At 51.4% G+C, this 24,461-nt stretch overlaps 8 protein-coding genes across 8 annotated transcripts; 6 read left to right on the top strand and 2 right to left on the bottom strand.

Moving 5' to 3' along the window:
* Nucleotides 1–2,599: 2,599 nt before the first annotated feature.
* N7474_010495 (uncharacterized protein) lies at nucleotides 2,600–4,197 on the top strand (the record flags this gene model as incomplete). Its single annotated transcript, XM_057201905.1, has 3 exons — nucleotides 2,600–2,716; nucleotides 2,766–2,873; nucleotides 2,926–4,197. 3 exons carry the CDS (start codon nucleotides 2,600–2,602, stop codon nucleotides 4,195–4,197), a joined length of 1,497 nt encoding a protein of 498 aa, XP_057048176.1.
* Nucleotides 4,198–5,899: 1,702 nt separating this feature from the next.
* N7474_010494 (40S ribosomal protein eS24) lies at nucleotides 5,900–6,449 on the bottom strand (the record flags this gene model as incomplete). Its single annotated transcript, XM_057201904.1, has 2 exons — nucleotides 5,900–6,179; nucleotides 6,373–6,449. 2 exons carry the CDS (start codon nucleotides 6,447–6,449, stop codon nucleotides 5,900–5,902), a joined length of 357 nt encoding a protein of 118 aa, XP_057048175.1.
* Nucleotides 6,450–6,631: 182 nt separating this feature from the next.
* Nucleotides 6,632–6,862, top strand: N7474_010493 (uncharacterized protein; the record flags this gene model as incomplete). Its single annotated transcript, XM_057201903.1, has 1 exon — nucleotides 6,632–6,862. The coding sequence occupies one exon, from the start codon at nucleotides 6,632–6,634 to the stop codon at nucleotides 6,860–6,862; it is 231 nt and encodes a 76-aa protein (XP_057048174.1).
* Nucleotides 6,863–6,970: 108 nt separating this feature from the next.
* On the top strand, nucleotides 6,971–7,534 carry N7474_010492 (uncharacterized protein; the record flags this gene model as incomplete). Its single annotated transcript, XM_057201902.1, has 1 exon — nucleotides 6,971–7,534. One exon carries the CDS (start codon nucleotides 6,971–6,973, stop codon nucleotides 7,532–7,534), a length of 564 nt encoding a protein of 187 aa, XP_057048173.1.
* A 1,623-nt stretch (nucleotides 7,535–9,157) lies between these two features.
* Nucleotides 9,158–11,525, top strand: N7474_010491 (glycosyltransferase family 2 protein; the record flags this gene model as incomplete). The annotated part of the gene is made up of 3 exons (XM_057201901.1): nucleotides 9,158–9,439; nucleotides 9,497–10,216; nucleotides 10,272–11,525. 3 exons carry the CDS (start codon nucleotides 9,158–9,160, stop codon nucleotides 11,523–11,525), a joined length of 2,256 nt encoding a protein of 751 aa, XP_057048172.1.
* Nucleotides 11,526–11,778: 253 nt separating this feature from the next.
* N7474_010490 (glycoside hydrolase family 12 protein) lies at nucleotides 11,779–12,987 on the top strand (the record flags this gene model as incomplete). The annotated part of the gene is made up of 4 exons (XM_057201900.1): nucleotides 11,779–12,046; nucleotides 12,103–12,158; nucleotides 12,263–12,681; nucleotides 12,744–12,987. 4 exons carry the CDS (start codon nucleotides 11,779–11,781, stop codon nucleotides 12,985–12,987), a joined length of 987 nt encoding a protein of 328 aa, XP_057048171.1.
* A 2,244-nt stretch (nucleotides 12,988–15,231) lies between these two features.
* Nucleotides 15,232–17,718, bottom strand: N7474_010489 (uncharacterized protein; the record flags this gene model as incomplete). The annotated part of the gene is made up of 2 exons (XM_057201899.1): nucleotides 15,232–17,208; nucleotides 17,533–17,718. The coding sequence occupies 2 exons, from the start codon at nucleotides 17,716–17,718 to the stop codon at nucleotides 15,232–15,234; spliced, it is 2,163 nt and encodes a 720-aa protein (XP_057048170.1).
* Nucleotides 17,719–18,413: 695 nt separating this feature from the next.
* On the top strand, nucleotides 18,414–20,431 carry N7474_010488 (sugar porter family MFS transporter; the record flags this gene model as incomplete). The annotated part of the gene is made up of 7 exons (XM_057201898.1): nucleotides 18,414–18,540; nucleotides 18,598–18,853; nucleotides 18,930–19,178; nucleotides 19,247–19,535; nucleotides 19,612–19,967; nucleotides 20,023–20,153; nucleotides 20,211–20,431. The coding sequence occupies 7 exons, from the start codon at nucleotides 18,414–18,416 to the stop codon at nucleotides 20,429–20,431; spliced, it is 1,629 nt and encodes a 542-aa protein (XP_057048169.1).
* Between the last annotated feature and the right edge of the window lie 4,030 nt (nucleotides 20,432–24,461).

Below are 24,461 nucleotides of genomic sequence, written 5' to 3'. Positions count from 1 at the left end.
CCTCTATACCACACCCTATGTCTCCCTATAATTCTACACCAATCTATACTATACTCATTCCTGTCCGTAACCCTAAGCCAAGTCCAAGTACATTACCTACTTGAGTGAGTTACCTAAGTTAGTTAACTAGTTAGTTAACTATAGAAATGCGTCCACTGCATTACTCATTCCCAGTCAGGGCAAGATTCCTCGGATGATCGACCCGGTGCCTCTCTGTGCAACGCTCCCTTGTCAATCGAGCGGCATATCTTCCGAGCGTCCCCGTTGGATCATTGAGTATTAAGGGGTTGACCTGGGGCTGTTTGCTGCGCTCACCGGCTTCTCAGAAAGGGAACGAGGCCAATGCAGCAGCAGGCCCAGCCAAAAGAGCTAGAACGTCGGCCTCTTCTTCTTCCCCGGACCAGACACCGCTGGTGAGTTTCACCGGCTGTTCCACCGCAGAGCAAGACGTTGGGGCAGCAAAACGGGCGGCCTCCTGCAGCAGGACCCAACGGCATCTCATCGCTGGGCCTCGTGGATGTGATGGGATGAGATCCCATCTCCCCTTTTGGCCATCGCTCGATGCCATTCTTCCTGCCGATCAGGCTGCTCGGTCTCAATCTCAACACGAGTCAGCTGGCTTGCCACTCGAAGTGTCGTGCATCGTCAGACCGTGAGTGGCGTGGTTGGAACTCGTCCATTGAGAATGGTCCTCTTCCCTTCCCCACGGACCCAGAGGACCATCCAGATACGATCCCGTGTGATTTTCTTCCCCGTGGAGCGAGAGGTTCCTGTGCGAGGGTCGTAAATTATTCTGATTTTTGGTTTCTCATCGCATGCCCCTGTTTGGCCATCCTTGTGGCCGAAGCAAAAACAAAGGAAACCTGGGAAAAAGGCCGCATAGACCCTACAAGACATAGTGGAAGATCGTGATCCGCATTCGATCAAGCGCGGAAAATCAAATCAAAGACTTCCGACTAGCGGCTCTAGTGGCCAGAGCAGATTGGATGTATCCTAGACGCGCTGGGATGATTGCTTCTTTTCTGTCGTTTCCGTTTCCATCGAGCTGCACCGCGGCGGCGGAAACGCTAGAGCAGCGACCAGGCTGATCTACTGATCGACGACATGGATGTGTCGTCGATCAGGACCGCAACCTTATAGATCCCTGCTAGCTGCGCTTTTTTAAAGCGCGCTTCGCGGAGGTCAAAAGTACCTAACTACCTGAAGGAAATGACAGGTGCCAGAAAAAAAGAAGCGTGCCAATTATTTATCCACCTATTGGTGAAATGATAAGACATGGCAAACTTCCAGCCCCCCCTCAACACTCCGAGACATTACGAAGAGAGAGAAAAGAAGACAAGCGGCGTTTGTTGTCTTGATGGGCGCTTGTTCCAGACTTACCCCCAATTAACCTCAGTCCTTTTCTCCTTTTCCCCGTGTCTGGGCCGATCTCGGGCTGCTTTAGGGCTTTTTGTTGGTCTGTTTGGCCTGGCCCGACCCCAGAAAAGCCGGAGTTGCAGCAGCCACACCAATCAGTGTCTGGACTGGCTTCCCCGATCCAGCCAGGTAGCAAACATTCACCCATTTTCTGGATCTTCGCCTCTATCGGTCCACTGGCGTCGGAAGGAGTAGACCCGGATCGGCTTCTGGGTCCTTTTTGCAAACGTAGGGCGGCAGTTGTCCGCCGCTATCCACTCCAACCTGGCCAGAAGTATTATATGTGTAAGTAAATAATGTGGGAGTTAATCTGACGGTAGCAAAAAAAAGGAGAAGAGCAGCTGGAGAAGATTCTGAAACATTCGCCAGCAGTGAGAAGACTCCAATCTCCCCGGCTGGACTCTCGTCATGATGGGTTATCAGGTCATGTCCCTCCGTGTGACGTTACGTTGTGAAACCAAGTCTCTAAAACGCCCGGGACACTCCTGCTGCTGGTCTTTCATCATCATGCCTATCTCTCTCTCCTCTCTCTCCAGGCCGGGGAATCTGGCTTGGGGTTACCGCGGAACTCTGCATATCATTTCCCCTGGGTACAACAATAGCGAAGGCAAAAAGAAAGAAAAAATTACGAAACGGTGGACACGAAATAAATAAACGTTCTGACCAAAGCACTCTCCCATTGGTACTTTTGGCTCCCTGTATGTACTGGGTGCGTACGCCTCCCAATCCATGGGTTCTCCCCTCTCTACTGATCAGTAAATGGACGGATTGAGATAGGCATAGGCAAGAATTTTAGAAAATAATAATAATAAAATTGAGGCGGAAAAAAAAATTATCAGGGGCAACAACAGCGACCTACACACCGATTGTTATTAAAACATGCCTTAAGTCTAGCCCTACATCCAGCAGAGACAACTTCCTACCTGGCTTTAATTTTTCTCTTTCTTTCTTTCACTCTCAGGAAAATACCCAGATATGCTCACTACTCCCTTATAGCTTTCTGTTTTATACTCTCGAGGCATCTGTTGAAAAGACCATAGACAGCTGTTTATCAAGCGGTATACTTTGAAGCTTTCTCGCACAAACTGGATCCAGCTGACCCATTCAGCAGGATATGGCTCATCCGTACTATTCTGAGAGAGTCGGTCTTACTCAAGACTCGTCCCTTTCTGGTCCTCGTTCGATGCGGAGAATAAACCATCATGAGCTGAGTGATCGGCGCAACAGCAACTGCATCAGTCCCGTAGCCGAGTTGGACAGCAAGGTTCGCAACCCCCAGAGACGGCGGGTTCCTGTCGCAGTAAGTGATTTTCCATCCACAAATCAGGTTTAGTACTCACACTCCGTAGTGTGGCCGGTGCCGACGGAGAAAGATCAAATGCAGCGGTGACAACGGCGACGGTCATGCCTGCTCCAACTGCCGGAGTGCTGGCAATACGGACTGCCAGTTCTTGCGAGTAAGTCTGTATTCTCCAAAGCAACGGGACTTGTAAGCTAATGGTCGGCCAGATGAAAGCCAAGACGTTCAATGAGATGCATGAGATGCTTGTCACTTCCAATGAATGGCAATATTCCATAGGATCCTCGATTGCGCCCTCGCCCCGGCTAGGGATATACGCAGCTCACGCACCAGGCAAACCCACACTTCTCTCGATGGGCTCGCCCCAGACACGGATGGCTGGACTTGCTCATCCGGCCGAATACGACGCGGGCGCAGTCAACCAGCATGGGTTCCCGCGCTTGTCAGTTGGCGCAGACCATTCTCTTCACTACGACGACGAGCAGTCTGCCAACTACAGCGCTCACTCACAGCAGAACATGCTGCCCAGCAATATAATGGACTACGGGGCGTCAGCATGGAGTCCCAAGGCATGGAACTCCATGTTCAACACCAGCAGAGGCACCACGGGCGGATGTATCTACCCAGATTCCGAAACCAATGGGTCTATGTCTGGATACAACTACGTGCTTCCCAGCCACGGAAACCCGGTCACAGAGATGTCCCAGTCACCCATGACATCTGCCCCATCAGCAGAGGCCCCCGGGATAACTCTCCCCATGCCGACATGTCGGAGCCAGCAACTCCAGACCGGACTGAGCAGTCTCCCCGAGGGCATCTCCAACGTGCCTCTATCATCAGAATACAAGAACTCCTTCTGGAATCCCCGGTGCGACACATCTCTCACCCAACGAGCAACCCCCATGCTCCCCAGCAACGACACCTCCTTCAACACGAGTGCCTCATCCACCCGCATCAAGACCGACACCAGTAATGTCCCCGACCTCACCTTCGGATACCTCCCGACGCCAACCACTACCGACAACATCACTCCCTCTCTCTCGTCAGGCACACCCTCTTTGCCATCCTCCGCGAGCAGCAGCCACTGCCCCTATCCAGGCCTGGAGCAGATTGACTCCTCGTCTTCCTCACCAACAGACACCCGCATGACACGCAGTTTCTCTCGCGAACAGACAAGCAACAACAACAGCAGTGGCCAACAGCGCCACTTGGCTCTGAACACAGACTGCAACCTGGGGATTTACGGGTATGCCAGCAGCGAACGGAGTAAAAGGAACAGCACCGACGCTGGTGATACTCGTTGCTCAGCTCCGACGCTGTTAAATGGTCTGCCCTACAACCGAGTCCGGCACGCTGATCCGCCCAGCGCGGCGTTTTCGTTCAACCTCCTGCCCACGGATTCGCTGGCGGAGTATCCCCGTCCAGTGGCTGTGAGTATGCATCGACCTTCTGTTTCTCCTTTGGGGAATCAGGGTTATTGAGTGATTTCCATGGAGAACATGGAGATAGAATCTTGTGGGTTTTCCTTTGGCTTTCATCTTGTTTCTGTTTTCTGCTCTACCTCTCTATATCAATTCTTGTATTGCCACCACCAATCATACGACTATTACCCACATCCACACACGCCTAACCAATTGACTGATCCAGATAAGGGACAAGAAGGGGGGTGGTCCTGTTACACTACTTGGTCACCCAGACCCCATTGCGGAGGTTAGGTTGATATTTATATTTGGTATTTGTATTGTCTACAGTATCTGCTGTTGCGTGTCGTTTCTCTTTTTGTGTGTACGAAGAAGTGTGTGGTTGGCCATACCCTCCAGTGGCTGGGCCCTGCGAGGCTGAATCTGGCCCTGTTTGTGGTTCAGAGTGCAGGAGAGAAGATGCTGATTCTGGGCCACACTTACTCTCTTTCTCGGGGATTATTTGGGAGAATGGTTCGTTCTACCATATCCAGCCCTGTCCTTTCCTATCTCGTCGTGTCCTGGAGATGCCTGATTTGTCTGCTTTGGTTGGTTTTTGCTTTGAAGGAGAAGGAATGGAGGGAGGAAGGGTCTTTTGGGCTTGTTGTGACGGCCTTTTCTGATTTTCCAGTATTGTGTTCATGATGAATAACTGCTAATCCTGTTGACATATAGTTAGCTAATCCTACACCCTCTATTAGTATAGTATCTGCACCTGACTATCAAATGCCTACTTCTAGTACGAGCAGGGGTTCATCCAGTATACAGGAGCAGGTAACACGGAGAGAACAATAATTTGTCACTCTCATTTCCTCCCATCCTGGTCATCTCCCCGGATATTCTTCTCCTCTCACAGCCCATACACCACACCATCCTCACTATATATCTCCCAATTCCAACCCTAACGAAAGGAAACATGCAATCTTCCACCATTGAAAGACGGAGATTGAGAGCAAATTCTAGAAATTAAGGCTGTGCAATCACTAGCATGCCTTGCACAACCTGATCTGACACCTTTTCCCCCCATGCCTCGCCTCCCCGGAGGGTTCGAGTACCAGTCTGTACGAAGGTACACAAGAGATAAAGCCCTGCTGCCTGGTGATTTGGAATTCTCTAGGCTCCTGCGGAGCATGTGTGATTTGAGATACCTAACTTTATTTTTTGTCATGGGCGAGGAGGCTAGGTGAGGTCGTACTTGAGTTGAGTGTCCTGGGGATGAGGCAGGCACAATGGGACTACGAAGCAGAGCAGACAAGTGTACCAACGATACTACCAACAGGACAGACAATATTTGAGAAACAAGTAGTGAATTCATTCCAGGCCACAGCCTCAACCCGGATATTTCATGTGCCCTCATGTTGCGAGAAACTGATGATCCAAAAAACAAAGCAGCTAGATAATCCACACACAACACCACTTTTTGAAATATCCATTTGGAACCATCAGATCCAGCAGCACAGGAAGTTTTGTCCACGATCCACCTTCTTCAGCCGCGGGAATGGTAAAAGGCTGTCCATCCTCCAACAACGTACACGACCGAACACCAGCCCCAGGTACCGAACACACCACTCTCCCTTCGTTCTTCCATGATGATGATTGAGCGTAGGGGGTGAAGGCGTTTAGTCCTTGCTCTTCTTGGGGCCCTTGACCTTGGCAGTACCGCGGAACTTCTTGGAGCGGTTCTTCCGTTGCTTGCCTGTACGAAATCAAATCAGCATTGAAACTAAGTTACTGGGGGATGGGCGAGGGACGTACGCTGCTGTCGGCTGGGCTTCTCGATCTTCTCGCCGGCACCGATGCGGACCAGGCGGTAGTGAGGCTCGAACTTCTTCAGGGCCTCCTGCGAGTCGTAGACCAGAGCGAAGCCGGTGCTCTTGCCGCCACCGTACTGCGTGCGGAAACCGAAGACGGACACCTGGTCCTTGTTGGACTTGTACAGGTCGGCCAGCTTCTCGCGGAGCTCATCCTTGGAGACGTTGGGGCGGTTGGGGTGGAGGACGTCCCTGTAGAGAAGAATATCAGATCGCTGTTTCCAAATCGAATGTGTGTCTGTGTTTGTGTGTGCGGGCTCCTCGAATCCCTCCTCTTGTCGTGTATTGAATGTCCGGTCGAGTCGTCCATGCCAATCCACAAATCTCGAATTCCCACACACCGATCGCACAGTCCTGGCACAGGGGTGGAAAAAGGGAGTCTTACACGACCATCTGCTTGCGGGCCAGCAGAGGGTTGCGGATGAACTTGCGAGTCCGCAGGGTAACGTGAGCGTCGGCCATTTTGGTGGTGATGGTGATGGAGAGGACGGTTGGCGATTGTTTCTCGTTCAATTTTCGTGTGGGCTCGGCTACGACGGCGCTAGCCTATTGTGGGAGTGGTTATATAATCACATCACATGACGAGTTGCCCTTATCTAATCCCTCGCGATAACCAATCCCCCGAACAACAAATTCGAACTGCCATGATCCGCAAGCTGGTCGCCCAGTACTTCCAGCTCGTGGATCCCTCGGATCTGGCGCTTCCGGATGGCCCGGTCCTCGTGCGGCCCGATGTGCAGACTGCGCTGTACGAGCGCATGTTCGCGGAATCCGTGTTCCCACTGCCACCGGCCAACTACCGTGCGCGCGTGCTGAAGTTGATTCTGGCGCGCATTGAGGCGTCAATCCAGGATCCGGAGGAGGATGTAGGTTGATGCTCTTGTGCTTATACTCTATGTCAATGTTTTATCTGAATTGTTTTTTTCTTTTATGAACCACTCCATCTGACGTATGTCTTCCTGTAGGAGATCCTCGACGATCTCATGTCCAGCTGGAGCACGCTGGTCGCAACGCCCAAAACCCCAGCTCTGGAGCAAGCACAGCAACTGGAACTTGTAAAGTACACGGCCCCCGCGCAGCCCGATGCGACAGACAGCACACCAGAGCGTACGGTCATCACCTCTGAGTCGCGCGGACTGATTTACGGGTCTGGCACTACAGGATTCCGCACCTGGGAGGCAGCCCTCCATCTGGGGTCGTTCCTGGCGACTGGGATAGGCGAGGCTCTCCTACGCGGGAAACGAGTGATTGAGCTCGGCGCTGGCACGGGGTTCTTGTCGCTGCTATGTGCCCGACATCTCGGTGCTCATGCTGTTGTTGCGACCGATCGGGAAACTACTCTGATTGAGAATATGGACCGCTGTACTTCTCATAATCAGACCGGGGTTGCCACGGCACTTCCATTTTATCCGGCCGTTTGGGAGTGGGGGACTCCCCTGGACGTCAAGGGCGGCGGGAATGCGGTGTCCGAATGGAACAAGTTTGATGTCGCACTTGGTGCTGATCTGGTCTGTTTCCTTGCTCTTTTTGTCTGGTGCCTGCATTGACATCCCTCACCAGATCTACGATGCGGATCTTGTGCCACTCCTGTTGTCCACAGTGCAAGATCTGTTCGACAATTATGGACTCCAGCAGTTTATTATCGCCGCGACCGTGCGCAACGAAGATACCTTCCGGACGTTTTTGAGTGGTTGTGGTGAGTGCGATATCTCTACTTACTTGCTAGTTGCGAACTCTAATTCAATAGAATCCCACGCCTTCACCGTTGAGCAGCTCCCCTTTGAGTCTGTGCCGTCCGAATCCCAAACCGGATTCTTCCATTCGACAAGCACGCCCATCCGCACCTATCGCATTATGCCATCGTCATGAATGAGCAACTGGCTGAAGGTGCCGCTGCCCGTTGTCCCTAGCCCGATCTCCAATGTGGCGCTGGGTGGCGGCACGGGTTGTTTCTAATGGGGCTATCAGACGACTCCACCAATTATACTGCCATTTCCGGCATAATCGGAAGCGGCCGATTTTTTCTGCCGGACAAAAAGGGTGGTGTTGGGGGCACACCCCCATGGCTGCTTGCAGTACGCCAAGGTTACTTACACATGGCATCCATACAAATTAGCACTAGTGTATAATATAGGGTACTTTTGCCTAGGTACCATTCGTCGTTCTTGCCTTGTCATTTCATACACTAGTTTTTGCTCTTGAAAAGTCTCCCACCTGGACTCTCACAATTCCGCTAAATTTATCTATTCTAATGACTGAATAATCTACATAAGCGAAGTTCTCCCTTACATATGTTTTTAGAAAAGGCTCTCCCATTACTTGAATTCTACGCGAGCGAGGATTGTAATCATATGATGTCATGTGATCCGTTTGCATTGTTTGGCGCACATGGTAATTCGCCCCTCTTCTCTGTCCTTTGCTTTATCCTTTTCGAGATTCCGATCCAATGATATATTTATATGAAATGCACACGACGCTTTGGATGGGCTATTTTGAAGATCCAATGAGGATGACATGGAGTGGTTTTAGTATGGGAGATGAAAGTGTGAGGATCCCGTCCGAGGGCTAGTAATCCTCCTGTATAGGATGACCATGGGTACATGCGAGAAAGTAGGCCACAGGAACCTCTAGTACACAGGTGTATGAACACCATGTGAAAGTCGTCACCAGTGGTCCTGCAAGCAGCCGTGCACCCACCACCAGCCAGGGAAAAGGAGAGACACACTAAACCGGATCGGCGCGGCTCCGATAAGCAGTAACCACTCAGGTCGCAGCGAACGATCGATAGTGGTGGCTTGGCGCAGGCAGCATCCCAAAGGATCCGATGGTGAGATCAGAGGAACAGGAATACTCGATACTGGTCTATTAGTAACGGAGTACCATAGGATAGCACCCTAGTATAGTACCAGAATATACTGTCGTACCTAGTGGACCTGACCCAGCCCCGGGGCCCTCGGGTACCTCAATTTCTCCCAGTCTGGACCAAATCAAAGCCCGAACAAGAAAATCTCTGCCCTGATTGTGGCGCCAAGTCTATTTTTAATCCCTATCCATGACCGATCTCTAATCGCTTTTTCTCTCGATGCCATCGTTCATCATACATTACATCAGCTCCCTCTCTCTTTCATGTGCGGCGAGTTCTGGTCCTTCTTTCTCTCCCCATCACCACCATGAATGGCACCTATCGCTACGATCATGACTTCCCGGAAGAGACGATAGAGATGAATGCCCGTCATGGCAACAACCCTTACCTGTACCAGCAACAGCAATACTCTCAACCGCCCAGTCCATACTATGAAACTCACCACCACCACTACGGTTCCCAACCCATGTCGCCCATGCGACCGTCTCGCCCGCCATCAGACGAGTACGGCTCCCCCACAGGATGGCCACTGCCCGCACCGTCGTTCGTGCACAGTCCTTATGATTCCCGATCCGCTTCTCCCTCGCTGGTAAGAATTGCAATCATACTGCCCCTGACAGGAAACCATTCCTAAACTGTTGTCTAGTACCATCAGCAGCAAATCGACCAGAGCAACCTGTCCCTAACCAACCTCGTCACCCAATCGTCGTCTCCCGTCTTCGCGAAGGACTGGGTGCAGCCGGGCTCGATCGCCCGCATCTCCGATCGAGACGATGTAGACACTTGGAAAGGGTGGAAGCGCTTCCTCTTCAAATTCGTTCCATTCTTCACCTTCGCCAACTCGGGGTTGTACCTCTTCTACCTGGGTCTGCGCGTCTTCTGCGTCGTCGCGGCCCAAAAGGCTGCAGGCGAGAGCTATGCCGCCGCATGGGTGTTCATCGCGATCGAGATCGCGGTGGCGATCCCCTCTCAGCTGCACAACTGCTGGACCATGATGGCGATGAAGAAGAGAGGGCGACCAAAGCTGCGACTGATGGGTGATGATGTCCCCACGGTGGACGTCTTTGTCACCTGCTGCGGAGAGGAGGATGATGTTGTTCTTGATACTGTCCGTGGCGCGATCGACCAAGATTACCCCGTTCACCGGTTCCGGGTTATCGTGCTGGACGATGCCAAGTCGGCAACTCTCGAGTATTCCATCAACCAGCTCGCCCTGACCCATCCCAACGTGTTCTATATGGCTCGCGAGAAGATCCCCGGAAAGCCCCATCACTTCAAGGCGGGCAATCTCAACTACGGCCTGGACCAGGTGCGGTCTTTGCCGGGAGGGCCGGGCGAGTACATGGCGGCTCTCGATGCGGATATGGTGAGTAATAAACATTTTTAACGAGCATTCTTTTTACTGACATTCTTTACCCCAGATTCCGGAGCAGGAATGGCTGCGTGCCGTTCTCCCCCACCTGATTGCCGATCCCCTGATGGCCCTTGCATGCCCACCCCAGCTGTTCTATAATACTCCGGTCTCTGATCCCCTGGCACAGAGCTTGGACTTTTTCGTGCATGTCATTGAACCCATCAAGGATGCGCTCGGTGTGGCTTGGTGTACTGGGTCTGGGTATATCTGTCGGCGAGAGGCTCTCGATCAGATCGGTCATTTCCCGCTGGGTTCTTTGGCCGAGGATGTTGCCACATCTACGCTGATGCTGGGTAGGGGTTGGCGAACGGCATACATCCACGAGCCCCTTCAGTTTGGTACCGTTCCCGAGGACTACGGTGGCCACCTGAAGCAGCGAACGAGATGGGCTATCGGAACCGTGGACACTGCTTTCAAGCTAAAGTTTTGTCTCTGGGGTGATGCCGTCAAGAAGATGACGTTTGCCCAGCGCTTCTCGGGGTTCCTCTACGCCACGCTCAGTTTATATACCATCCTGGTCACGGCATCTCTCTTCGCGATCCCCATTATTCTCTTGTGGGGTAAGAAGCTGGTTGCCTATGCGGACGAGGAACAGCTGCACTGGCTCATCTGGGCGTGTTTCGCGGCCAGCATCATGAACCGCCTTTGCGAGTTTGTCCTGTTCAGTCCCGCGGGCTACCACACCGGACAGCGCGGTGCTCGATACCAAATGTGGATGTCGCCTTATATTGCGCTGTGCATTATCCGGTCCTTCATTCTGCCCCGGTGGCTGGGCGGCCAGACGCAAGCCTTCAAGCCCACTGGATCCTTGGGTTCAACTCTCAACGAGCGAGACCCGAAACAGCGGCGGCCCATGTTCGTTCGGTTGCCCGTGCTCTTGTTCAACTATATGGCCGTTTTCCATCTGGTCTTTGTCTACGTCACTCTGGCAGCGGTCGTCATCTCGACCTACCGGTGTTTTGCCCAGAACAGCGATTTCAAGGGGATCGTTATCTGTCTGATCACCCACGCCTTCTGGCCACCGATGGTATTCCTGTTCATCTGCACCTCCCTCTGGACCCCTCTCTCGTACATGATCGATCCCCCGAACATGCCAGACCGCGAGGATTTGTTGATCCGAGACCCCAAGACTGGGGTTGCGCACCCGACTGCGCGAAGCAAGAAGATCGGGTTCGGTGGTCAGGCCGCCTGGTTTGAGCTGGAGTACTCTCTCTCCACGGTGGCCACGGCATTGGTGTTTGTGTATTCGTGGTTTTTCTAGCCTAGCATGTACAACGTGTACAACCATGTAATATTATAGACAACGGGGCGTTCCGATTTTATGAGTGGATCAGGATGGTAATTACTTATGCATTTTGTCTCAGATTAATTCTTTCCAGAAATAGATTTTTCTTTAAGTCCCCTGAAAGGCGGTGGCAATGGCGGTGAAGATATCTTATCTGTGGCGTATCCTTTGTTACACTCTCTTTCTCTCGCCATTGCACCTTCAGCCACTCGAGTTATTGTCCGAGAAGATGGTTCTGCGATGGATCGTCAACGTCGGCCTCCTAGCCATCCCAATTGGGGGCACCATCGGCGCCATCCTGGGCATTGAAGCCCACCGCCAGGCAAACGGACAGGCACCTCTTTTCGCTGGCGGGGGTAACGATGGATCTGGAGGGGGCAGCACGGGTTCTCCAGGGAATGCCGGCCATCATTTCACTGATAATGGGGTCACCTATTCGCAGTATTGCCGAAAGTCATATGGTATTCCGCCGGAGTCGACGGGACAACACTTTACATGTGAGTCGGAGTCTCTGACCGTTATACTGTCATTCTGACTGACTGACTGTCTGCAGTTAACCCAAATCAGTGGGGCGTCACATCTAGCACCGTCGGAGGTTTATGTATGAATGTACGTCGACTGAGCCTGATGGCTGATCTGTTCCCGCATCGGAATCTAATCTCTATATACAACTTGTGCGGGCGAAAAAGTTAACTAACGTTGAATCCTTCCAGATCACAACCTTCGACAACCAAACCTACGCAACGAAATATACCGCTCCCGAGTTCTCCGCATCCTGGTACTACGCGCAAGGCGACGCGGACCAGCCTACGCACGCGTACCCCAACGTCATGGTGGACGACATCCTCCCCGTCGAGTTGCAGAAGATGTCAGCACTCAACCTTGACTTCGAGTGGGCGTACGGCGTGGGAAATACCACCGCCGCGTCAACTGACGTCGCTACTCTCACGACCGCTGGTCTCAACGGCAACGTTGCTATCGATATGTTTTTCGACGCCGACTCCACCACGGCGCAGGACAGCCAGAAGGCCAAGTACGAGGTTATGATCTGGTTTGCCGCGTTCGGGCCCGGCACTCAGCCTGTTGGGCCCGGGAATGTGGTGACCACTCATGTGTTGGACGGGACGAAATTGTAAGCACTTCCACTTCTTTTCATCCTTAACCAAATGTTGGACGCTAATCGGTTGTATTTAGTGAGCTCTTCAGCGGCGTAAACGGCATCGGCCAAACCGTCCTGACGTGGAACGCGACCCAGGTCACGGATACATTTAACGGGGACATTTCCCCACTCATCACGGATCTGTATAACCTGGGTGCCGAGGGGTACCCGGAGAAAACGGATTATCTGGGTGTGTTCCAGTTAGGCACGGAGGCGTTTTACTCGAATGGCTGGGTTACATTTTCGGTGCCCACTCTTTCGGTTGACATACAGGTTTAGTCGTTTTTCTCGGGGATTTATCTTTCTGTATAGATCTAGAGGCTGGAGTTTGGCGTTGAATCGGGCATTATTAACTATTCATAAATCCTTGCTGAGAAATAACAATTCAGTTCGAAATGGATTTTTTTTTATCCTGGAATTAGTTATGGCAGTAGTTGAGTAGCAGAAGTACGTAGTTACATGTCCTCTCAATCCTTAACGATTGTTACAAGTTGTGCCTGTGTCGTACTCCCTATTCCGGTAGGTCTGCGTCCGTTTTGGGATAAACATCATCTGCGGAAAGTCCCCAAGCTTCCCGATTGGTGCGGCTTTCGGCCCTACCACGGTATTGATTTCCTGTTGGCGACGCGTCCGGCTCCGGTTCAACTATTTCCCGTTTATACAGTCGCATGCACATATGGATGTATGGACTCTATAGGCTGCAAGAAATCCCGAGGGGTGGCGTCTGGGAGAGGGGAACGTTCCCCGGCTTCAATCCACCGAGCGAAGGGTCAGGCACAACTTGATAGCTAATAGGCACGTAGTAAGCAGACCGATTTGCAGTTCGACCAGCGGGCCGACTAGGTATCGAAGTCCTGACGTCCTGGTCCTTGACGCGTGGCTTTGCATTCCGACCAATCAGGTAGGGTTCAGCTGGACTGCGCTGATGGTTACTGCAGGCTCTATGCTGGTAGCTCGACATCTTGGCGAGGACTACTGTTGTCCATATGCTGGCCCTGTACTTTCGGAGATTGTTCCGGGTGCGTTCTTTATAGAAATTTGATCTGGTTATCTAGTCAGCTTTTCATGGGGCCCAATAAATACCCACGTAGTCTTAAGAATATTCGATTAACCACTGTCTTGATGCCTGTGTTACCATCAGCGTTGTTTGCTCTCTAATCCAATCAATATAAGCAGCCCATCACTCTCTCATTATCATCTTCTCCTCTCTCCTCCACGTGAAACGGTCTTCACAGAGTGTCTTATCAAGATGAAGAGATTAGTCCAAATCATCCCCGGAATTTTGCGTACTGTTCAAGTATAAACCCTCCTTCTTCTCAATTATTCATGATCCACCTTCACCACCAAGGAACTACAATGCTCATCCATAACTGCATAACAGGCCATCCTCGCTGTCTCAATCCTCGGTTTATCAATCAAGCTCGCAAAAGGCCAAATAATTAACTCTGTCCCGGGGACAATGGTCTTCGGCGCGTTCACGGGTGCATTCGGTATCATAGCCGCGCTGATAGGAGTGGCGGGGATATATATCCGTTCCTTGCAGGGGATTCTGTTCCTCATTTTGGATGGCGTGACCGTTATTATCTTTCTTGCTGGTGGGATTGTATGTCTTTATTTGCCTATCATGTACCTTCTCCCGGGCTGTATATCTATGACATCTACTGTAGGTGTGGTTCTTGATCTACTATGCTAACATTGCTGGGGAATAGGCATTCTCGGTGGCCCTCCGCGGAACACACTGCTCCAAACCCTCTTCTACGGGATCCAACCCCCTCCTCAGAGGCGGGTGCGTTTCCTTGAATGGGGATAGCGAGTGCTACTATGCTGCTTTGACGGATACATCTGAATTGAAAAGGAGATGCGAGTCAGCGGTGACTAGCGCCGCGCTCATGTTCGTGAGTGTTTTATTGTGGCTTGGGACCGCGTGCTTTTGGTTCTGGAGGAGACAAGGAAAAACGAGAATAAGACAACAGAAGAGCGAGAATGATCTGGCTCAATCTTCGGACCCCGACAAGGCTGTTGCGATCCCCGCTGAAGTGGATGGGCGGGATGCTTGTGTCGAGGTAGAGGGGAATGATGCTGTTACTAAATATACGGAGGCTGAGGGGAGCGAGGTGTTCAGGCCTTGTGAGCTTGGAGAGGGGTTTATTGCTGAGTTGCCGGCTTGTAATGAGTGTAGGAGGTCAGTTGATTCAGGTAGAACATAAAGATAATATCTGGTATTTGGGCTCAAGCACAACCAAGCTATGGGTGATATATTGTAGATGTATTTGATTATGACCGAAAATGAAAATGAAAGAATGAGTTTGTGTCGGGTATCATCATATCCATGCAACGCCTTCCAAACGCAATCACAAGTGCGTTGCAGACCAAAAGAAATGTGGCGTCATGCCATAATTGTCAAGATGAAAGTAAATCGCCAGAAAGACAAGATTGTAAAAATTGGATAGAAGAAAGACTAGCCATCTTCTTCGGCTAGACTCTCTCGTAGCAAGTCCTCGTCAAGTCCCTGGGCATGGATCGCTATCGGAGCTCGTGGTGGAGGTCGGTAGCCCATGATCGGACCTTTTGGTTCACGCCTGTGAACCGGAACCGGGGCGGAGCAGGGTCAACCGGGTTATGAAACCCTGCTGATGGGGTTGACGAGGACAGGGACGGTGAGGATTCCGGTCTGGTCTCGCCGTCAGAGGCTACTGCGGCCATGCCCCAGCGCCCTAATACCCAGCCGCCCATGCGACGGCCGAGTGTTGCCGACTTTCGAGGCGTTGCGGTCGAGCTGGTGCCGGCGCTCTCAGCAGAAATGATGGACGATGATTCCGTGGGGACATTATTGCCTGCAGCCACAGAAGCCAACAATGATCTGGACGTTTTCTCAGAGCTCTTCCCGCGGTCGACTGTAATTATAGGCGCTGATACGACAGGAGGCGTAGACACTAGCTCAACGCTGGGCGATACCATGCGCTGGGGTATGCGCATGCCAGCACGCCAGTCACCCATTCGGGAGAAACGGCTTGTCGGGGTATGAATGTCCATGCCGGCTACAGTGTCGAACAAGCTGTCATGGGAAGTGGATCTGCGTAGAGGCGTGAATGGCATTTGCATATCAAACACACCTTCGTCGGTGACTGGGATAGCGTGTTGGTAGGGTGCGGAGGAGGCTTCTTCCGACTCTTCTGGAATGACAGGCTGTTTGCCATCGGCTCGACTGAAATGCTCGTCATCAAAGGCCTGGGATGGGTCGTCCAGTGATGCGTCAATACTGTCGATCTCAGCTAGCGGTTGGAATGGCAGGTCGAAGCCCTTGACGTTGCGCGCCCCCATAATAGGAGACCCAAACACCGTACTGCCGGGACTGGTCGGCTGGGAATCGAATCCACGATCAACTCTGTCGAAGATTGAGGATGTGTGGAACGCAGATTGAGGAGAACTTGCAATAGAGTCAGCAGCCCGTGACTGCAGAGACAAGCGGCGGGACGAGGTAGGTGGCGGTATAGAGACAGAGGTCTGGGACAGAATTGTGGACGTGGAGGAGTTGGACAGTTGAGCGCGGTGGCCAGGTCTTCGAGGCGACTGTGTTCCTGAAGAAGAGCTTCCCATAACAGAACGTTTCTTTTTCACGCGACGGTTGAGCGAGCTCTTGTCTTTCTTCGCAGATGGGGAGTGGTAGTGATGATGGATATGGAATTCCTGAGAGACCCGTCGTCGCTCCTTGGCTTCCAGCTCTTCACTCAGGGTAGTGGACGAAGCCGGTATGGCATTATCGTCCTCACCGTCGCCGGCCAGCGGCTGGTGAGACATAACCTGCTCGCGCAGGTTTTGCACCTCCTGGTTTGAGCTCTCGAGCATCTCCCGGAGCTCTATGATACCCACTTGTAGGTTGGCGTTGTCCTGTAGAATATCTTTGACAAAGCGAGATACCACAGTCCCGTCAGGATTGCGATTGAGGTCGGAGGCAGCAGCCGCGCCCTTAAGACGTCCCGCAGCGTTATCCAATTCACGCTCCACAGCTCTCTTTCGCTCCATGCGCTGCACAAGATCTTCATGCCGCTCACGCTCTTCACGGGCCTCTTTCTCGATACGGTCGACTTGATCATGGAGATCTCGAAGTGTGGATTCTGCATTCTTCCACCGCTGCAATGCAGATTTCTCATCATCTTGTGTAGACAACAAGATGTCCTGGAGTCTGGACTGTTCGGTTTCCATCATGATCAACTGCGTCTCAAGCTCAGCCGCACGAGCCGCAGCCACGGTCAATTTCCGTAGTTCAGCTTGTGTGCTTTCCAACGTAAGGGCAAGCATCTTGGCTCGATCGTCGGACTCCGAGGCAGCCTGATTTAAACCGTCCAGCTGGTCAAGCAAGCTGCGGTTTTCTTCGACGATGCGAGCATTTTCGGCCTGAACCTGTCGTTTTTCGCGCTCCAACGCATCAATACTTGCGACTAGGCGCTGGCGGTCCTCTTCCGCCTCGGCCATGTAACTTTCATGGCGGTAGAGCAGGGCCTGCAAAGCAAAGGTCAGCGCCGAAGACCCTGCTGGTGCAGTATAATCTTGAGGGGAAGCCATGACGGACGCCAACGCAGCGAGAGAGAACGGGGGACCGCAAGACCGAGGCCATGAGAGAGAGGGAGGGGAGGATGTGTGTAGCAAGTGTGCCCCTGCAGTTCGCGGGGCATAGGGTGCGACAGGAAAAGCAAAGAACAGCGAAATTTTGGAATGCAAGTGTTATAGTTGATGTATCAACATGCATAGTTTGCGTCCGGCAGCCGCCCGTGCCCGTCAGACCGTCGATCAAAAAGAAAGCAAAAACCAAAAAAAAGGACGTACCTGACCTAACCTCGCCGCGGTCTCGAGATCCTTTTCGAGGCCCTCGAGAGCAACATTATTGTGCTCTAGCAGGGCGCAGTCATCGCGCCCGCAGCAGCAGCGCAGGGCGGTGGGTGATGCGCTTGAGTGTTTAGGAATGCTAGGGATATGGTCCGCGCCGCCCGGGGTATGCGGACGGGTATCCATGGGCGGCATGAGAATGCGAGGATAGCTAGCCCCTTGACGGAAGCGAAGAGGTGAAAGAAACCGCCAGAGACACGATGCGATGCAAGGTGCAAGTTTCACTGCACTGATAACGATGCGGAGAAAGATGCTCAGGTGACGCTGATGTAACAATCAGCCACGAGGAGTCGGCCCCTGTGCCTGAAGTTGGTGCCTGAATCTGGTGCCTGAATTATGCCTGATGGTTCAGGCGCCAATTTCGGCATGATTGCCGTACATGGAGAACTCCCTAAGCGAGGGATTCAGTAGTTTAGCCGGAAAGCAAAGCAGTCCCTGGAAAGCCACTTCCGAGTAGAGTCCTTCCTAGCTACTAATAACGACTCTCAATAACCGGCTCCTAGGCGCCACGAAACCTTATAGCTTATACCAATCACCATCTCCATATATCTAACCCACTTTATTGACCATCAAGTAAATGATGCAATAATGCTCAGTACCAATCCTGCTCGCTTCGGTTACTTCCCCGTATTCCCTCCATGTTTCCCCCGCACGGCAGGACTGGGGGTGGAGCTCACGAACGCTTACCCGGGACTAGGCTGAACTTCGTGCTCCCAGCGTGGGGGTATTTATAGTGAAGACACCCCGACATCGAGCCCCTTCCCCCTTCCTAGGTTGTTTATTGAGATCATTAGCTCAATTCTTGCGGCCCTCTATCTGCCATGACTGTTGCAACGGAGAAGAAGAAAAAGCCCTATTTCGGACTCACAGGAGGATGGCTCACCTTCTGGGTTACGGTGGCTTGCGCCACCGACATGTCTCTGTTTGGTTATGACCAGGGAGTCTTCAGTAAGTCAAACTCTGTGGGTGACAACACCGGATCCAATTGACATTGACATATCGCAGGCGGCGTGGTAATCACACAAAACTTCCTCGAGGTCCATGACCTTGTCGGACCTACAAAGACGACGGCCCTCTCCACAGTGACAGCTATTTATGACGTAGGATGTTTCTTCGGTGCCATCATCGCATTCACTATTGGCGAACGCCTAGGACGGAAAAAGGCAATTATGCTGGGAACTACGATTATGGCTATAGGCACCATCCTCCAGGCCAGCTCGTTCAGTCTACCGCAGATGTTTGTTGGACGGGTTATTCTGGGGTAAGTCAAGCTATTTGACAACGATCCTTTTCTAGCCTACGAACTTAACATCAATTCTTTTCTAACCCATAAATAGAGTTGGTAACGGAATCAACACGGCCACTGCTCCCATTTGGCAGACTGAGACGTCGCAGTTGAAATGGCGTGGGAAACTCGTCATCCTCGAGATGCAGATGAATATCGCCGGCTTTTGCCTCGTCAATTGGATCAATTATGGGTTCTCCTACGTTGGTGGTCCCGTCGCTTGGAGATTCCCGCTCGCCTTCCAATTTATCTTCTTCTTCGTTCTATGGTTTACAACACCCTGGCTCCCGGAGTCTCCTAGGTAAGTCCTTCACATCATGCTTGGTGCTGAGATGAAAAGATACCAAGTCTGAATCTAACTCTATGCAGATGGCTTATAGCCCATGGGAGAGAAGAAGAAGCTATGGAGGTACTCAGCTGTCTCGAAGCCAAGCCGATCGACGACCCTTTCATTATTGCCCAGCGTGACGAAATTGACTACAGTGTCCGTTACGAACGTGAGAATGCCGTGCGATGGCGCGATCTCTGGAAGTTACGGAAGCAGGAGAATGATACCAAGACACTCCGAAGACTGCTCCTCGGCGCCGGCAGCCAGTTCATGCAACAGTTCGGCGGTATTAACATTATGTCGTATTACCTGCCTACTGTGCTTATGAAGGTGAGTTATGGTTATCTTTTGCAGTTACTTGATTTGTGGTTTCTGTCTGGGGCGAGTATATACTAATGGGATATAGTCTGTCGGTCTTCCTGATAAGATTGCTCGATTACTCGCAGCTTGCAATGCTGTTTCCTATTTCTTTTTTGCTGGGCTTGCGGTTCTCCTCGTCGAAAGAATGGGCCGCCGAGGCTTGATGATTCTCTCGACAGCCAGCCAGTTTTTCTGCTTCCTAGTCATCACCATCCTACTTCGATTCTCTGAGGTAGGGGGCTCTGCAGGCCAAAAATACGCTTCGGCATCCGTTGCATTCTTTTTCCTTTACTACGGAGCATTTGGAATTGGTATGCTTGGAGTGCCATGGCTGTACCCGACTGAGATCAATTCCTTGCCAATGAGGACCAAGGGAGCTGCCCTTGCAACGGCTACAGATTGGTTTGTCTCTTCTCTTCTACTATTCTACAGGTCTATTCTAATTATTGATGTGTAGGATCACCAATTTTGCCATTGTGGAGGTCACTCCTATTGGAATCCAGAATATTGGATGGAAATTTTGGATTGTTTGGACTGTGACAAATGCGGCCTTCCTTCCAATCCTCTACTTCTTCTACCCAGAGACAGGTACGTTTCAGGATCCACAATAGTGACGGCCATATATGCTGACAGTGCTTTTTGCAGCCAACCGGAGTCTCGAAGACATGGATGCGTACTACAGAACTAATCCAGCTTTGATTGTGACCACAGACCCGGATGCCATCTCTCGAAAGCGCCCGCAGAAGTATATCGAGCGTGAAGGCCAGACTATTGAGAGAAGTGCTGCGAATAAAGGACTGAGACTGAGATCCTCTGTGGATGCAGCCCATGTCGAACAGATTGGTGAGGAGGAAACAAAGAACTGAGTTCTTCGCTTCTGGGCTGTTCTAACTTGGCTCGTGCGCTCGAATTTTGTGTGGTTTATGTAGAGAGTATATATGCCGATTTAGATGTTGTTAAATGAGATATAGGAGAAAGAACAGTGACCATACGTAAATTATCGCTGTAATAAACTGTGCTTTTTGCGCCATTGTATGAAACGGCAGCGAGATATATGAAAAATGAGGTTGAGCTGATTGGAAAGACTCAAAAGAGTCTTCTCTAAATGGGGTAAACATTGCCTTCGCCATCATTCGTCAAAATTTGCGTCATCCATATTAGCTACGTACTAGCCATCTCTTCCCTAATTATGGACTAGAGGCTAAAGAGCTCGGTGTGATTGCCTAGTTCAAATCCACCTAATCGTGTACAACGAGCCATGTCCCAATTAGGACTAGTGCCGCTTTCCATGCCTACGGAGGCACCGTCAAACGTGCTTTCCTCAACTATTTAAAGAGCTTGCTCGCCCACATCCTCTTCTTTTTGCATTCAGCTTTTGCCATCCTTCATCTCTGCTGTCAACAACCAAAATTACCGTTCACAGCTGAAATTCCGCCTTTGGCACTTTGTGACCTAGCGCCTTCGGTGGAACAGGATTGGCATGTTCACTTCAACCGACATGTTCCTCTGTTGGAGGACGGTCGGTAAGTTGGCTGCATTATTCTCTTGATCGCCACTTTGGCTGATATGTGTAGCTGTGGGCTTTGCTACAGGTCCCTTCCAATCGACTCTCCATCCAACCACAGGGAGTATATCTGAAAGGCCAAGGCAGGAGGCCTTGAAATCCATGTGGATCATGTCTGGACTGCCCCTTCCTGGTGGCTAGACTCCGAGCTAGGCTGTGGCCCGCTAAGCCTAACCTTCACCGTTGGGAAGACAAAATCCAGAGCAAAAGGCTGAACAAACCCCAACGTTCACAGTGCGTCGAAGGATGCCCTACACCAGACGGAGAGCGAGAGCGCAAACAGCCCGAAAAACATCAACATCCGCATCAACAAGGCTCTCCACATCAACCTCGATGGTCTGTCAAAGGATCCGTTCTCGACTTGACTGCGGCCGACGCCCACTCCTGACCGGACAATGCCCCGCACGGTTCCGTCCCATCGGCCGTCGCAATTACTTTATGGATTCATCATCATTCCATTGCGCTTCGTTGATTTGTTTTTTATCACTTGTGATTTCATGACTACACGCGACGGGGACGCTGCGATTAAATACATTGGTTTAGGGTTAGCAAGCCGGTCGAAAAAAAGCAGCGCAAAATTGGTCCTGCTCTCGACACGATTCGTGTTTTTGCGGACATGCTGTTTCAAACGGGACCCTAAGAATTCACGGCCAAGGCTGACAAGGGATATAAGAACTCGTTCCATTCGCCGCATATCTGAAGCACATCCGGGAGAACAAGCAGCGAAGCGATTCTAGCTCTACAAAAAGGGACAATGGAAAGCAAATATGGGAACATTCCAGCTTGTTCGAAAGGACCAACAAGAGATTTCGAAGATTACACAGGAAATCCCGTCAGAAAGGGAAACTCTTGCAAGGCCAAATCCGGTTTCTGTACGGGCAATTCTCCTATGCCCACGGCTTCCATGTTGCCTATGCAAGTTATGTCGACGCCAATTTCGCAACTGGTTTTCATGCAGTCCCCTGGCCGCCGTACGGCCTTGACACCTATGCAGGCCACTCCTGCATCTTCTGTTCGGGCCAGAAAACCTCCTCCTCATGTCAAGATCTATCAGTCTTCTGTGCAGCGAAAGGGGATCGCGAAACCTGGCGCCAAAATTGCCCTAGGGTGTGCAGCTAGCTCAAAACCGACTTCCAAGATATGTGTTTTCCAAGACAACCTTGAAGTGAAGGGCACAGACTTGATGTGTATTCTCATTTGGAGATGCAGTGTTCCTTCACCGCGTGGCAGTCATTCGTAGGGCTGCAGATGAGGCGACAGCAGCGACGACGACGACGAAGTGCCGTCGATCGATATGCGAAAGAACTATCTCGAACCATATTGCAAGGAGGCTCGTGATCAGGACGGCCTTACGCCTTTGCCTCCACCTACTAGTCACTATCCTGTCTCGATCGCCGCCTATCGCGTGGCCTATCTCGCGAAGCTTAGGACGTGCCTCCGCCTTCATATATTATTGTGCCTAAGGAGTATAAACTGGCAAAGTTCGTTAACCTACCTACGCGGCTCGTAGCCGCGTGACGCCCCTAAACGAGATATGGGTTATACCTATTTCACCTCCGCTAGGCTCTAAACTAGTATCAAACCGTGAACACCACTAGATCTTCTAGCCCGTCTTACGCGAAGTCCTCTAGCTAGCGTCCTAGACAGTTACTAGTTACAATACTACTATATCATGCGCCTCCCTGATTTAAGGTGAACTGGTTTGGGCACAATCTTCGCCTTTAGCATTTATCCTCTTCATGGAATCAACGTTATCAATTTCCACTGCTTTCTGAGTAGTATCACGGTCTCTACATTCGGCAACCTGTCGCCAGCCAGGTCGTGATACGGCTGACAGCAGCGGATCCTCCATTTAACCACTTCTGCCCTGTTTCAACTCTTGGATCCCATTCCAGCCTAAGGGCTCCTCTCCACCAATCCGCATCAGGGTCGGGAGTCCTGTGGGCCGGACTCGCAACAGGCCCATAGCCCTGCCTGGGACCCGGCAGAGCAGCTGGAATGCGAAGGCCCTCTGGCGCCGAGACAATGACATTTGGGCCGAGAGTGATTTAAACACCACGGTTGCTCTTATAGGTGTTAGTATGTCTATAGAGAGGGTAAACCTAGATGCGTTAAAGGCACATTGTGCTCTAAGGCGCTGGGGTAGATTTCGAAGTCGCGCGGCCATCTCCTAGGAAATGTAGCAATGGCTGCCAAGCAGATTCGTACCTATGACTCCTTTTCTTCACTCGCCCGGGGAATATGTTCCCCTTCTTTTATTTCCCCACATTCCCTGATGTGATCTTTGAAACTATCCAATGTATACCCTCGACGCCAATGAAGTGGTCGACCATAGTGATGCGCTTTGCAAGCGACGCAGTGAAAGCCCCACTCTGGGGATGCCGTTTGAAAGTTGAAGAACGGAGTACGAATGATACCCACGAAACGCTTAGGATTAGAACAGCGTCCATCAAAGAGATCTTCAGATCTAGGTCGGCGCAGATTCTTTCCATCTGTTCTGCAAAGAGACAATTTCTCATTGTAGGCCTCTAGCTTTTTGGAAGCCATTTCCGAAGCGTATTTTTCCATAGCGCTGATAGATCCGTGCACGGCAATTCCAGTTTGTCGTGCAACAGAATAATCGAGCAAGAGCTCTCGACGCCGACATTTGATTCCTCGAGGCGTATAGCGACCAGGGAAACTGTTCAAGCAGGGTAGATTTGCAAGTTGTTCAGAAGAAAGGCCAAATTTGCGCATGGCATCTTTCCGTTGGAGAGGAAGATAGTCGATTCTTTCGGTAAAACATAGGAAGCAAACGCGACGACAGGTTACGAGGTACAAGTACCCGCCGAAGTCGCCACAGCTGTCACATTCCGCTGTAGATAGTTTTTCGTACAAGTCCTGGCACGAAAAGAACTTTGCAGTCCCTATGTTGAGGCTAGCACGAATTGACGCTGGTGCATGAGCAAGAATAAGTCTGTACTGCGGGACCGAGTCTGTGACCAGTTTCGCACTCTTATTGACGCGTCGAAAATCAGTCAGCGACTGTACGTCAAGTCGGATGAGCGTCAGATGGATGATTTCAAGAGGGAGTCTATCGAGACCTCCAAGCCCGAAACGCGGGGTACTCAATTGACATTGATCACCCAAATAACAAAATTTGTCAATATCATCCAATGTATTGTCCCTGATGTCGAGGAAAATATATGTCGATTCGCTTGTCTTTTGAATTGCTGCCATAACAGTAGTAGTTGCTGGCTTTCCCGAAATTTCGCGGGTCTCTAGGCACATGAAATTCGAGACATGATAGGGCCTCGTTTCCAGTAAGTACCTCAAGAAGCAAGCCTCAAACA

The sequence above is a fragment of the Penicillium riverlandense genome (assembly GCF_028828495.1).
Source record: "Penicillium riverlandense strain IBT 135883 chromosome Unknown utg000009l_segment0_segment0, whole genome shotgun sequence".
In the NCBI taxonomy this organism is placed as follows: Eukaryota; Fungi; Ascomycota; class Eurotiomycetes; order Eurotiales; family Aspergillaceae; genus Penicillium; species Penicillium riverlandense.
Note: the sequence above shows the minus strand (reverse complement) of the source record. Positions and strands in the feature narration are given on the sequence as shown.